Source organism: Pongo pygmaeus, chromosome 11, assembly GCF_028885625.2.
Source record: "Pongo pygmaeus isolate AG05252 chromosome 11, NHGRI_mPonPyg2-v2.0_pri, whole genome shotgun sequence".
NCBI lineage: Eukaryota > Metazoa > Chordata > Mammalia > Primates > Hominidae > Pongo > Pongo pygmaeus.
In genome coordinates, this window is record NC_072384.2 from 58,851,597 (window position 1) to 58,867,535 (window position 15,939).

At 39.9% G+C, this 15,939-nt stretch overlaps 1 protein-coding gene across 50 annotated transcripts in view; it reads right to left on the reverse strand.

Moving 5' to 3' along the window:
* Window positions 1–15,939, reverse strand: part of BAZ2B (bromodomain adjacent to zinc finger domain 2B) — a 396,738-nt gene that overhangs the window by 39,173 nt on the left and 341,626 nt on the right. For all 50 annotated transcript variants that reach the window (XM_054477916.2, XM_063647532.1, XM_063647507.1 and 47 more), the window contains one exon: window positions 14,667–14,811. In XM_054477916.2, the coding sequence (XP_054333891.1) occupies window positions 14,667–14,811 (145 nt within the window). The remainder of the gene's footprint in view (window positions 1–14,666; window positions 14,812–15,939) is intronic.

The window sequence follows — 15,939 nt, forward strand, 5'->3', positions numbered from 1 at the left end:
AAAGATCAAAAGAGACAAAGGCATTACATAATGGTAAAGGGATCAACACAACAAGAAGAGCTAACTATCCTAAATATATATGCACCCAATACAGCAGAACCCAGATTCATAAAGCAAGTCCTTAGTTACCTACAAAGAAACTTAGACTCCCACACAATAATAGTTGAGACTTTAACACCCCACTGTCAATGTTAGACAGATCAACGAGACAGAAAGTTAACAAGAACTTTCAGGATTTGAACTCAGCTCTGGACCAAGAGGACCTAATAGACATCTACAGAACTCTCCACCCCAGATCAACAGAATATACATTCTTCTCAGCACCACATCGCACTTATTCCAAAACTGACCACATAATTGGAAGTAAAACACTCCTCAGCAAATGAAAAAAACGGAAATAATAACCAGCAGTCTCTCAGACCACAGTGCAATCAAATTAGAACTCAGGGTTAAGAAACTCACTCAAAACCACACAACTACATGGAAACTGAACAACCTGCTCCTGAATGACTACTGGGTAAATAACGAAATGAAGGCAGAAATGAATAAGTTCTTTGAAACCAGTGAGAACAAAGACACAACGTACCAGAATCTCTGGGACACAGCCAGAGATTTAGAGAGAAATTTATAGCACTAAATGCCTGCAAGAGAAAGCAGGAAAGATCTAAAATTGACACCCTAACATCACAATTAAAAGAACTGAGAGGCAAGAGTAAACACATTCAAAAGCTAGCAGAAGATAAGAAATAACTAAGATCAGAGCAGAACTGAAGGAGACAGAGACACAAAAGGCCATTCAAAAAATCAATGAATCCAGGAGCTGGTTTTTTGAAAAGATCAACAAAATAGATAGACTGGTAGCCACACTAATAAAGGAGAAAAGAGAGAAGAATCAAATAGACACAATAAAACATGATAAAGTGGATATCACCACTGATCCCACAGAAATACAAACTACCATCAGAGAATACTATAAACACCTCTATGCAAATAAACTAAAAATCTGGAAGAAATGGATAAATTCCTGGACACATACACCCTCCCAAGACTAAATCAGGAAGAAGTCCAATCCCTGAATAGACCAATAACAAGTTCTGAAATTGAGGCAATAATTAATAGCCTACCAGCCAAAAAAAGCTCAGGACCAGACAGATTCACAGCCGAATTCTACCAGAGGTACAAAAGCGAGCTGCTACCATTCCTTTTGAAACTATTCCAAACAATAGAAAAAGAGGGACTCCTTCCTAACTCATTTTGTAAGGCCAGCATCAATACCTGATACCAAAACCTGGCATAAACAACAAAAAAAGAAAATTTCAGGCCAATATCCCTGATGAACATTGACGCGAAAATTCTCTATAAAATACTGGCAAACTGAATCCAGCAGCATATCAAAAAGCTTATCTGCCATGATCAAGTTGGCTTCATCACTGGGGTGCAAGCCTGTTTCAACATACGGAAATCAATAAACGTCATCCATCACATAAACAGGACCAATGACAAAACCCACATGATTATCTCAATATATGCAGAAAAGGCCTTTGACAAAATTCAACAGCCCTTCATGCTAAAAACTCTCAATAAACTAGGTATTGATGGGACGTATCTCAAAATAATAAGAGCTGTTTATGACAAACCCACGGGCAATATCATACAGAATGGGCAAAAGCTGGAAGCATTCCCTTTGAAAACTGGCACAAAACAGGGATGCCCTTTCTCACCACTCCTATTCAACATAGTATTGGAAGTTCTGGCCCGGGCAATCAGTTAAGAGAATGAAATAAAGGGCATTCAAATAGGAAGAGAGGAAGTCAAATTGTCTCATTTGCAGATGACATGATTGTATATTTAGAAAATCCCATCGTCTCAGCCCAAAATCTCCTTAAGCTGGTAAGTTATTTCAGCAAAGTCTCAGGATACAAAATCAATGTGCAAAAATCACAAGCATTCCTATCCACCAATAATAGACAAACAGAGAGCCAAATCATGAGCTAACTCCCATTCACAATTGCTACAAAGAAAATAAAATACCTAGGAATCCAACTTACAAAGGATGTGAACAACCTCTTCAAGGAGAACTATAAACCACTGCTCAAGGAAATAAGAGAGGACACAAACAAATGGAAAAACATTCCATGCTCATGGATAGGAAGAATCAATATTGTGAAAATGGCCATATTGCCCAAAGTAATTTATAGATTCAATGCTGTCCCCATCAAGCTACCATTGACTTTCTTCACAGAATTAGAAAAAAACTACTTTAAATTTCATATGGAACCAAAAAAAAAGGCCCGTATAGCCAAGACAATCCTAAGCAAAAAGAACAAAGCTGGAGGCATCACACTACCTGACTTCAAACTATGCTACAAGGCTACAGTAACTAAAACAGTATGGTACTGGTACTAAAACAGATATATAGACCAGTGGAACAGAACAGAGGCCTCAGAAATAACGCCACACATCTACAACCATGTGATCTTTGACAAACCTGAGAAAAACAAGCAATGGGGAAAGAATTCCCTGTTTAATAAATGGTGTTTGGAAAACTGGCTAGTCATATGCAGAAAACTGAAACTAGACCCCTTCCTTATACCTTATACAAAAATTAACTCAAGATGGATTGAAGACTTAAACGTAAGACCTAAAACCATAAAAACCCTAGAAAAAAACCTAGGCAATACCATTCAGGACATAGGCATGGGCAAGGGCTTCATAACTAAAACACTAAAAGCAATGGCAACAAAAGCCAAAATTGACAAATAGGACCTAATTAAACTAAAGAGCTTCTGCACAGCAAAAGAAACTATCATCAGAATGAATAGGCAACGTACGGAATGGGAGAAAATTTTTGCAATCTACCCATCTGACAAAGGGCTAATATCCAGAATCTACAAAGAACTTAAACAAATTTACAAGAAAAAAACAACCCCATCAAAAAGTGGGCGAAGGATATGAATAGACACTTCTCAAAAGAAGACATTGATGCAGCCAACAAACGTATGAAAAAAAGCTCGTCATCACGGGTCACTAGAGAAATGCAAATCAAAACCACAATGAGATACCATCTCACGCCAGTTAGAATGGCGATCATTAAAAAGTCAGGAAACAACAGATGCTGGCGAGGCTGTGGAGAAATAGGAACGCTTTTACACTGTTGGTGGTAGTGTACATTAGTTCAACCATGTGGAAGACAGTGTGGCGATTCCTCAAGGATCTAGAACCAGAAATACAATTTGACCCAGCAATCTCATTACTAGGTATATATCCAAAGGATTATATATCATTCTACTATAAAGACACATGCACATGTATGTTTATTGCAGCACTGTTCACAATAGCAAAGACTTGGAACCAACTCAAATGCCCATCAATGATAGACTGGATAAAGAAAATGTGGCACATATACACCACGGAATACTATGCAGCCATAAAAAAGGATGAGTTCATGTCCTTTGCAGGGACATGGATGAAGTTGGAAACCATCATTCTTAGCAAACTAACACAGGAACAGAAAACCAAACACCACATGTTCTCACTCATAAGTGGGCGTTGAACAATGAGAACACATGGACATAGGGAGGGGAACAACACACACTGGGGCCTGTCAGGGGGGGTGAGGGTCTGGGGGAGGGATAGCATTAGGAGAAATACCTAATGTAGATGACGGGTTGATGGGTGCAGCAAACCACCATGGCAAGTGAATACCTATGTAACAAACCTGTATGTTCTGCACTTGTATCTCAGAACTTATAGTACAATGAAACAAAACAAAACAAAAAACAAACAAATAAAAAAAAACCAGTGAACTGGACTGGAAAAAAAATCCTTGGTTTTGGCTGGAAGGCCATAGGGGCTTTCTTCTTTCCCACTTCCCTGAGAGGCAGCAGAAGGTCAGAAGGCCTTCAGCTGACATCAACACTATTCTCAGCGTCCTCCCTATGTAGACTTTGACCCTTGATATGCATATGTCCTAGCACTGTTTCTAAACCCAAAGGTCCCTTGATAATGTTTATCATTACTCAGAAATTAAGTGCTTTCTACTCTTTCTCACACTAATGCATACAGGGCAAGGTGTGGGGTACAGTGTTTCATCTCTTGGCGTGCTCTTGTTGCATGTCCAAGTCCTGTGGAATCATTATGAAGGCTGGGAATCCTGTGTACGGTTACTTCTCTGCTTGTAGGTTACTCTCACTAACAAACTTTTCTGCTAATAGCACCATGTGTGTTAGTGGTTTGTGTAACCATCTTGTACTACAGTTGGTGCCCAACAAAGTCCCGATGTCATGGCTTTCTGAAAGAGGAGAACCCATGGGTCAAAGAATTTCTTCTGGGGACAGTGGTAATTCACTTGGCAGTTAGGACAGTCTCAGTAGCTACGCCTGAGAATGGCAGAAGCCCTCAAGTGGTAAAGAGGGTTTCCAGTGGCTTGAAATTAAGTTCTCTCTCTTCTCCTTATCAGCTTAGAGATTTTCAGGAGTACAAATTGGTAGGGTGCACTAGAAAGGGTGTGGTAGTCTCTCTAGAAGGGAAGGTGTGGCAAATTCCCACTGTTTATCTGTAATATGAGGCAACTGGTCCTGCTGTATGTGAAGCCAGTTACTGTGAGGCACAGTGTACAGGAGCCTGAGTAAGACCACCAGCAGGAGGAGATCCAGCATTATACAGAGCAAGAGCAAGACTCTTATTAGGTCCACTACTGTAGGGATAGTAGAGGCTTAGCCTGCTAATTTGCATGGTTAGGAGACAACAGTGTTGTTAAGTGAAGCTGAGTAAAAGGAAACACATGACCTGGTTAAACAATGAGCAGTCTGGGTTGACTAATAATACCGGGGCTGATGTTGTAACCCTGCTTCTAAACTGGATGCTTGGTAGCATGAGTAATACATATTACCATTGGGGTGATTTTCCTGACACTTGAATGTGAAGTGGACTAGATCCACAGATAGTTTAGTTACTCTGACACACTCTGAGACAACTGGCTGTGTTAGCATAATTATAAGAAAATCCAGGGTTTGAGTAGAGAATCCCTGACAACATGCTCTTGGTGCAGAGAATGTTGGATGACCAAATCAGAGCAGGTCCTCCTAAGTGGACAACGGCTTTGACTTATTCCTTCATCTAGGAGGCAATGTTGGACATGAAATAGTTCTTTTTAGGTCATACAAGCCCCACAGCAGAGGCGGAAATGGAAAGAGACAGGGTCTCATGAGATGCACAGGTTTTTGCCCAAAATATAAAGGAAGAAGGAACAAAAGAAGGAGTAGACAGATAGGCTGAACTTCAGGCAGTCTCCCTCACGCCAATAAATGTGGTATTGCTCATAAACAGAAGGAATGATAAGACAGAAATTGAGAGATGGCCTAATTCTTGAGTGTGGGAATGTAGTCCTATTCAAAAAGTTAAAAGACCCACTGAGACTGTGGAAAAGGGACATGTGAGATGAAACATGATACTGAATAGTTTACAGACTTCAGTAATTATTGGGAGAGGTGGAGTCACTAGAAGATTAGGTGAAGAAGGTCCTTGGGGAGGACGAGGGCTATTAAGCTTCATCCACACAAACTGGTAAGATCTCAGAGCCTCGAGACTCTGGAGAAAAGGACATAGAGACAGGGAGATACTCTGCATTATCTTGACTCTGGAAGTGGCATTGCTGGTGGGAATGCTCCTAGTCATCAGCTCCACTTTGTGAGTTTGAGTCAACTCTAGAAGCCAAGCTTCTTTGTTTCTAATCTGAGCCCTTTCAAACTCAAGGAGAAATACAGGTGGGCTCAGTCCCCTTTACTCTCTTCCAAGGGATCACTAACCATGTACCCCAGATGATTATGCTGGAAAAGAGAAGAGCCTCCAATATTTATGGGTTTGCTAGAAATGGAGGACCAAGTATCATAGCTCCAGATTGCAAAAGAGCTCTGGTAAACAAGTTCCTCAACTGGGGTTTGGAGTCCATGTTACCTATGGCTGAAAGATTAGAATTACAATCACTGCAAAGGCTTTTGGACCTTTTGCGTGAACTCTAGTTCCTTTATCAGGGTGGGGTATTTAAGTCCACATGTCAGTTGGACTTTTTTTTCTTTTTGAGACAGGGTCTTGCTCTGTCCCTGAGGCTGAAGGGCTGTGATGCGATTGTGGCTCACTGCAGCCTCGAACTCCTGTGCTTAATTGATTCTCCCACCTTAAACTCCTAAGTAGCTGGAACTATACCTGGCTAATTTTTCTGCAGAGATGGGGTTCCACCATGTTCCACCATGTTACCCAGGCTGGTCTTGAACTCCTGGGCTCAACTAATCCTCCCACCTCAGCTTCCCAAAGTGCTGGGATTACAGGTATAAGCCACCATGCCTAGCCCTTAGTTAGACATTTTTTTGTGACTTCTGTTAGTAGCTTCTATAACTGTTGGCCAGGTATGTTGCCAAAACCCACCTATACTTACAAGGTCGGCAGACGTTGTGCGACAGTGTTGCACACCTAGAGGTGAAACAGGTTGCATTTCTTATACAAGAACAGACTCAGGCAGGTGTACTGCGCAACACCATTTCACAATTTAACAACCCCGTTTGCCTAACTCTGTTTGACACTAGTACTACAAGTGATCTATGACTGGTCTCAGGCAGAGACTCTGATGGCAAGTGTGAGTTTTTGGGTGTTTGATTTCTTCTAGCTAATGAATGGTATACACCTTCGGAGTTACTGTGTCTCCTCCATTTGCAGATAATATACATACTATCAAGACTTAGGTATATTATTATATATTGGGGTTTCTAGATATGATACAATTAAGCAATGAAAGTGCTTTCACAGCTGCCGGCATTCTACAATGGGACCATGTAGAATGGTATTGCCAACATGGTACTAAGTGGCTGTTCTAGGCTCCCTCTTAACCACAGGCAGTATAGAATGCTGGAATAGCATTCTGAAAGACAGCTGTACCCATCCCTTTAACAATGACTTTATAAGATTGTCTGGTCTGGGTGACCTCTGCTGTTTATACTTATAAAGGTCCCTCCACTTTGGTGAAGTTCCTTGGCACCTGGGAGTCAAAAAGCAGAAACAGACGAAGAATCTACTTGGTATGCCAAGAACTGAGTTTTTATACCTCAGTAGTTATTTCCTTTTGTTCTACCTGTCATAATTTCAACAGGTGGCTGGGAGCTTTGTGTGTTCATATGACAGACAAATGGATGGATACAAACTTGGATGCTCTCCTGACTTCCTGATGACACTGCTAGCTACACCTACAGAAGGGCAATTTTGATTCTCTCTTTATTCCAAACATTCTAAATTTCTGTTGTATGCTTATTCCGCAAGTGGGAGATTTTGCTGCAGTCTCTATACCCATATAGTATATTCTATCCACAGAGTTTCTCTGGTGGGAAAGTGCAACTCCTGCTTTCATGTGGAACTTACTGTTGCGGAAAGAAAGAACAGACCATATAGGTTGTCCTTGAAGATAATGATGGACTGTGCTTGGGCATAAACGTCCCTGACCAAAAAAAGTGAAAGTGTGGTTGGAGCATGAATAACTCTCTCTTCACCTTTCTTGCAGATATTAACAGACTGTACCAAATAATCCTCTGCAGCGATCCCACACAATGACACTCAGTGCAAAGGTATCACAATGTGGGATTTGTTATGCCTAACATACTCAACTGTGGAGGACTCCCAGATAACACCAAGGGAATTACTCCTACCTGGTATTAACCAGAGTTCTCATTTGCCCTGGCCCTCCATTAACTTCCCTTACTAGTCATACTGTGTAAAACTCTACTCAGCTTCTCAGGTGCAGAGAAACACCTACTCTGACATCTTGGCTCCCAGTGGATCCATGTCCCACATTAGGAGAACCCCAAAGCAGCATAAAACTCTCAACCAAATACTTCCACTCCAGACCTGCAGTTGAGTCTAATAGCATGCTGACAGTGTGTTAACCCCAGAAAAACATAAATGCCAAGTGGATATAAAATGTAGCATTAGACCTCTGTAATCCAGTGGAACCTGTCGTCTTATGTGAAAGGCATGCTTTCCCTGCCTCCCACCTGTACATAACACTGCACATTTTGGAAGTACTATGAGACCTTTAATAGTGACTCAAAATCTAAGACACTCGTCACTTTTCCAGCTGTGATCTCCAGGGCCAGCATTAGAGCCTATCTGCAGGTGTCAAGGATACAGGCTTTCATTACTTTGTACAAGGGCTCTTGCCTTGAATAGTCACCTATGAAGCTGAGGATATGACCCGCAGTTGCTATCGTGGGAAACACTGCCATTGAGAAAGCCTGGGATCATATCACTGAACAGATTAGTATTGCTTCCTTGACCTGAGTAATATTAGAGAATTGCATGGCTTTGGACTTTTTGTTGGATATGCAGCCAGATTGCTCATGGGAGCGCTGTATCTCCTAATGCTGTGGTATATTGTTTGTTTTAGAATTTCTCTGGCTATATGACTCTTTCAGCACTGTCAACAAACACTGAAGTCACCATTTAAAATCGAATTGCTTTCTATTCCAGATGGGGACGCATATATCTAGTCAGCCACACCAAGAGTCAGGGGGTGGACTGAGAAGGAATAAACCCTCAGTCTTAGCTAAATGGCCATGGGGGTTCTCTTCCTTCTCTTGTTCCCAAGACCCATCAGCAAACCTGCTTAGCCACTGAGCTGATTTGCAGAGGAACAGTAGGGTCTTTGGCTGCTGTTCTCAAAGTCCTTGGTTTGTAGACCCTGGTCCTTTGTAATGCATACTCCCTAGTGTTATTCTAGGCCCAGAGGTCCTTTGAGATATATGTTGTTTCTTAGAATAATGAAGGACTTGGACTAACCTCAAAATATATAGTGGTATGAAGGCAGAGCCTTCTCTTTGAGTGATCTTGTTTCTTGTCCAGTCTCCAACTGGACAAGGCACACCCCTGTGGAACCACTGTAGGGGCTCAGAGATCCTCTGAGTGCTCTGTTACTTATCTGCTCTGAAGTTATCATCACTAATAAACATTATTGTTATTAGCACTGTGTGTATTGCTTGTGGTATATATTACTTTGCCTCTTGTACAACATGAATTTAGTTTAATTAATATTTTTCTGTGAAGGTAATCCAATGTCTGATATCTTCTCCCCATAATATTAATTGATGTTAATGTTATTATAAGAATTTTTTAAAAACTTGTACATTTAATGTTAAATCTAACCTTTCTTTATTAAGAACACATTATACTTTTAAGGAACTTTTAAAAAGTAATAAATAAGCAGCTGGGCACAGTGGCTCACACCTGTAATCCCAGCACTTTGGGAGGCAGAGGCGGGCAGATCATGAGATCAGGAGATCGAGACCATCCTGGCTAACACAGTGAAACCCCATCTCTACTAAAAAAAATACAAAAAAATTAGCCAGGCATGGTGGCGGACGCCTGTAGTCCCAGCTACTTGGGAGGCTGAGGCAGGAGAACGGCGTGAACGTGGGAGGTGGAGCTTGCAGTGAGCCAAGATCACGCCACTGCACTCCAGCCTGGGAGATAGAATGAGAATCCATCTCAAAAAAAAAAAAAAGTAATAAATAAGATGATGGCAATAATGTATATTGTTAATGTTGAATTAACTTTCAGCACCCATTTATTTACAGTAGTTTCTACTAGTTTGACACTCACTGATCTTTATCAGCCTTGCCTGTCAGACACACTACTTGCTCATACTATACACTTGCATGTTCTCTTTGTCTTCATATGTGCTATATCTTTCCAATTAGATTGTGAGCTTTTTGTGGATAGGGACAGGTTAACTGATTCTTTTGCATCTTGTTTTGCTCAAGTGATCCCCCTATGTCAGCCTCCTGAGTAACTGAGATTACAGGTGCACACCACAGTCAGCCATATATATGTGATTTTAGTAGAGACAAGGTCTTGCTACGTTGCCCAGGCTTGTTGTGAACTCCTGGGCTCAAGCAATCCTCCTGCCTCAGCTTCCCAAAGTGCTAGGATTACAGGCATGAACCAGTGCGCCTGGTCTTCTTTTGCATCTCCACAGCACTTAGTACAAGACACAATACAGGTGCAAATAAACACTTGATGAATAAATCATCTGAGTTTTTTCCTCATTTTAATTAGCTGTAAGATAAAGAGAAGGAATCTATACCTATTATGTATAAGTTCATAGCACATAGAATATAGCAGACGTATATTCCCTTATTTCATTAATGTCTATTAATATGTCTATTAATGAAATAATAAAAAACTTTAGAAGAAAATAAAGTGAAAAATTATCCCTACTTCCCCTGCTCTGCAATGACCACAAATAGGAGTATAAAGTACAACTGCTATTTATATATCACTTTGCAGTTCTTTTAGATCCATTATCTGACATGATCCTTGTAACAATCAAAGAATTCATATACAGCTTATTAATATTTTTTTGCAGAAAGGGAAATCAGCGTCCAGAGAGGTTATGTAGAAGAGCCTGGATGGAAATGGAGGTCTAATCTGTAAATTCAATCAATGATAATCTGAGAGGCCTAAAAAAAAAAAAAAAAACTGTCTCCTATAAGCTATTCTTATAAAACCTTATAAAGACATTAAATTATTTATTTACTTATTTAAATCTTAAAGTATTTTAAATGTGCCTGTGATATATAAAGTACTATCCTTCCAACACTATGGAAAATTAAAAGCACAGATGAAGATTATAAGATTTAAATAAGGAAATCGTATTTATATTAATGTGCTAAAATAATGGTCTAATTAATTATCTGCTTTTCTGGGAGTTCAATTTCACGTTTATTAAAAGGTCCACTTAAATAAACTTGGAAGTTTGTGGAAAAGCTTAGGATTTGAGCTGGATCAAGAAGGATGGGTGAGATTTCGATGGTAGAAGAAAAGCAGATTATTATTATAATAAACAAGATTTTGCAAAGATGCAAGGGGAGGAATACACGTGTTGAGTGAGTAGACTGGACTAGGTGAATTCTCATTAACAGAACAGCGTAAAGATAGCTTGGGGTCAGAATTGTATACAGTCTTGAATGCCAGGCTAAGTACATATTTACTACATCATGTTACAGGTTATAGAGGTCATTTAAGGTTTCAGAGTAGAGACATGATATGATGACAGAATGTGATGGAAGGAGGGAACTGTATATAGAGAAGTTGAGGACAGGTGTGATAATCCAGGTACACAACGATAAAGAACTGATTTCAGTAGTGTTGCAAAGAGACTGATTTCAGTTATTTTGAAGGAAAGTTGATGTCCTAGATACTTCAAGTTTACATGCCCAAGTGACTAAGAAGAATGTGGCTCTTAATCATATTGAATATTTAACTGGTCTGGGGTAGGGCTCAGATTGGTCGTTTTCTTAAGCTTTTCAGGTGATTCATAAGGTTAAAAAGCCACTCACCTGGGCATTTAAAAAAAAATCTTTGTTGGACATTTGGGTTGGTTCCAAGTCTTTGCTATTGTTAGTAGTGCTGCAATAAACATACGTATGCATGTGTCTTTATAGCAGCATGATTTATATTCCTTTGGGTATATACCCAGTAATGGGATGGCTGGGTCAAATGGTATTTCAACCCAAATGTCCAACAATGATAGACTGGATTAAGAAAACGTGGCACATATACACCATGGAATACTATGCAGCCATAGAAAAGGATGAGTTCATGTCCATGGTAGGGACATGGATGAAGCTGGAAACCATCATTCTCAGCAAACTATTGCAAGGACAAAAAACCACACACCTCATGTTCTCACTCATAGGTGGGAATTGAACAATGAGAACACTAGGACACAGGAAGGGGAACATCACACACCGGGGCCTGTCATGGGGTGTAGGGAGAGGGGAGGGATAGCATTAGGAGATATACCTAATGTAAATGATGAGTTAATGGGTGCAGCACACCAACATGGCACATGTATACATATGTAACAAATCTGCACATTGTGCATATGTACCCTAGAACTTAAAGTATAATAAAAATATATATTTATATATAAAAAAAATCTGTTCTTAAGTCTCCCAGGCACTGTACTACTTTTTTTTTTTTGAGACGGAGTCTCACTCTCTTGCCCAGTGGCACAATCTTGGCTCACTTCAAGCTCCACCTCCCGGGTTCATGCCATTCTCCTGCCTCAGCCTCCCCAGTAGCTAGGACTACAGGCGCCCACCACCACGCCCGGCTAATGTTTTTGTATTTTTAGTAGAGACGGGGTTTCACCATGTTAACCAGGATGGTCTTGATCTCCTGACCTCGTGATCCGCCCGTCTCTGCCTCCCAAAGTGCTGGGATTACAGGTGTGAGCCACCACACCCGGCCCAGGCTCTGTACTTCTAAATGACCCATAATTTTGTCATTTTAAATTTGATCCTATACTAAAACTTTGACTTAATTTCATTTCAAACAACCCCTCCTATTGACTGCTCTAATTCATTTTAAAGTATCATTCATTTATTTATTTATTTAGAGACGGATCTTCACTCCTGTTGCCCAGGCTGAAGTGCAATGGCATGATCTCGGCTCACTGCAACCTCCGCTTGCCTTCTGGGTTCAAGCAATTCTCCTGCCTCAGCCTCCTGAGTAGCTGGGATTACTAGCATGCACCACCACACCCGGCTAATTTTTTTGTATTTTTAGTAGAGATGGGGTTTCTCCATGTTGGTCAGGCTTGTCATGAACTCCTCACCTCAGGTAATCTGCCCGCGTTGACCTCACAAAGTGCTGGGATTACAGGTGTGAGCCACCGTGCTCGGCCAAAGTATCATAATTTTTATTATGTATGTATATATGTATTTATTTATTTATTTTTGAGACAGGGCCCACTCTGCCACCCAGGCTGGAGTGCAGTGGTGCACTCTTGGCTCATTGCAACCTCTGTCTCCTGGGTTCAAGCGATTCTTGTGCCTCAGCCTCCAGAGTAGCTGGGACTATAGGCAAGTGTCACTGCATCTGGCTAATTTTTGTATTTTTTGCTAGAGACAGGGCTTTGCCATGTTGCCCAGGCTGATCTCAAGCTCCTGGCCTCAAGTGATCTGTCTGCCTTGGCCTCCCAAAGTGCTGGGATTAAAGGCGTGAGCCACCATGTCTGGCCCATAATTTTTCTATTTGGAATTAAGTCATTAAATTTATCTCTAATTTCCACTTTCCTACATCATACTCAGTAATTTCTTATAGCAATTCAACCGTCAAGATCCTTCTTTCTGTCTTCCTTTTATCCCTGTTTGCTCCTGAGGTTATGGCATCCCTACTTCTTAGCTGGGTTACTGTAATGGTTCCACAATCAGTTTCTTTACTACTTCTTCCAATCCAATGTGTACTTTGCTCCCAGGTTATCTATTTTAGTGTAATTCCCCTGCCAAAATTAGTCTCTGTTCTCCAAGAGCTCACAGTCTAGTGGCAGAGATGGCCATCTGTACCAAACATTATGACAAAATGTTAAGTAAGGTACATGTTTCTCAGCTTTGATCCCTCTAGGCACTTCACTTTCATAGGTTCTGAGCTTACTCTTTAGTGCAGAATCTTAACATTATTAGAGATGCCTCTGGGGTCACTCCTGAATTGGAAAGCAAGTATATAGAACAGAGGTCTATTTCTATAAGCTAGAAAATTCTCCCAAGTAGATCAATCAGAACAATTCATTTTTGTTAGATATTGAGATTCTGTATAACATTTTCATTTAAAAAAAAGTGATCCCATTACTAAAAACAAAACCCTTAAAAGCAACTGCTTTATTTATATTTTCTATTAGAGTCATCTATATGATTAGCCAGTCTTCTCTCCCCAGTGGACTATAAACATGACATGGATTCTATTTTATACAGCTTTGTGTCTCCTACAGTGCCTAGAAATGTCTAGCACATAGCAGGCATTCAAAAATGTGTTTTATCTTCCATGTCTGATGGGGACAAAAGTGTTAATGTTAGTGCTTACAGATTTTCAGAATGTAAAAACATTTTTGCTTCCATGTACCAATATGAGTCAATAGCTATTCTAAAATCTATAAGCACTAACATAACACTTTTGTCCCCATCAGAATTTGGCATTTGAAAATGTCCAGACATGGAGCTCTGAAAAGTTAAATTTGAGAAGGTTTACTGAGCACATAAATGCACAATGCACTCTGCTAGTTAATGTAACAGAAATGGAGCCAGCGAAAGAAATCTAAAGGTAGAATATCATGAATTTGTGGTAACACAAAATTCAAAAAAAGGAAGAAGTCTGAAGGAGAAGGAAGTGATCACAAATTTCAAACATTAACAAGATTTGAAAAGGAATGAGGATTATGATGAAGATCTTAGATTTAAGCAAGTTACCTGCAGGGGGTTACTGTCAGGATGTATGCTTATTGTAAAAGAATAAACCACTTATTGGGAAGTTTGACAATGGGAAGAAAGAGAAATGGAGCAGCAGGTATAAAAGGTAATATAGATGGAAATACACGTCTTTGTCCACCAAAGAAAGAAAGAACAGCTTATGTCTGATGTCAGAAAGAGTAGCAAAAGAAATATCAAGGGCTAGGAGGAAGTGTGTATCAGTGAAGCAGCATTATGAGTGCAAAAGGAATGAGAATTAAGGTTTTACATGTTTACCAAACATTGATTATGGGAACACAAAATATATTGAAGAAGTAACAGAGTTTTAAAATATATAGTTTCTTATTTAACAATTTGTATGGGATTATTAGTTCTTACCTTCACCACTCTCCATGCCTTCTACAAAAATCCCCCCACATTGGGGAAGAATCCAGTACCGTCGTCTGTAACGATCCTGGCCAAACATCACTGAACGCAATGAGTGAGAGGCATCAAAGAGCTTCCTTCTGTACTGACTCTGTTGCTGTTAAAAAAATGGTACATATAATTAGGTTTGGGATGTTAAATGCTTTAAAAATTAATATATATGTAACTTTATACTTATTATACCTTTAAGCACATAAATTTCACTACTGGGAAAAGAGCAAAAGGGCTAAATATTCATGCCTGACTTCAATTTCAGTAACATTTATAAAGATATAAATCATTTTAAGGATAATTATTTTTGTTGCCATGGAGTAAAAGGATAAGTTACCTGATGAAATAAAACTTATCCTTTTGCTTGATAATAAACAATGGGATCAAGTATTTTATGGAGCCAAAGCAAACTGGTTCAATTCAATTCTATTGCTTACAGTATATAACAAATAATACATATAATATGGCCAGGCACAGTGGCTCATGCCTGTAATCCCAGCAATCTGGGAGGCTGAGGCGGGTGGATCATTTGAACCCAGGAATTAGAGACCAGCCTTGGCAACATAGTGAGATCCCATCTCTACAAAAAATATGAAAAATCAGCTGGGCACGGTGGCACATGCCTGTAGTTCCACTACTGGGGAGGCTGAGGTGGGAGGATCGCTTGAGCCTGGGAGGTCAAGGCTGCAGTGACCACGCCATTGCACTCCAGCCTAGGTGCCAGAGCAAGACTCTGTTTCAAAAAGCAAAGCAAAACAAAAAACAAATAATATATATGTAATTGGCTAAACCTGTATTTGCCTATTTTTACACTCATGTTGTAAACCTAGACAACATATAATTAAGTTTTGGGATAGGTCTGTGAAGAATCTAGTATTAATACCATACACAGGCATCTCATAATACCTTTGAAAACTCATTTTTGTTCTTATAAAAAGCTCATCTTAAATTTCACTAAAGCTATGAAATTCAGTTTTTCTTAGTTTTTTGTTTTTTTGTTTTTTTTTTTTTAGAGACGGGGTCTCGCCATGTTGCCCAGGCTTGTCTCAAACTCCTGGGCTCAAACGATCCTCTCACCTCAGCCTCCCAAAGTGCTGGGATTACAGGCGTAAACCACTTCTGAAATGGAATTTTTAACAAGAAGTATGTAAATACATACACAGTTTACAAATCCAATGCAAATAAAACCCACAAATATACAAATGTAAAATAAAACCTAAGATGCTGAAACTGT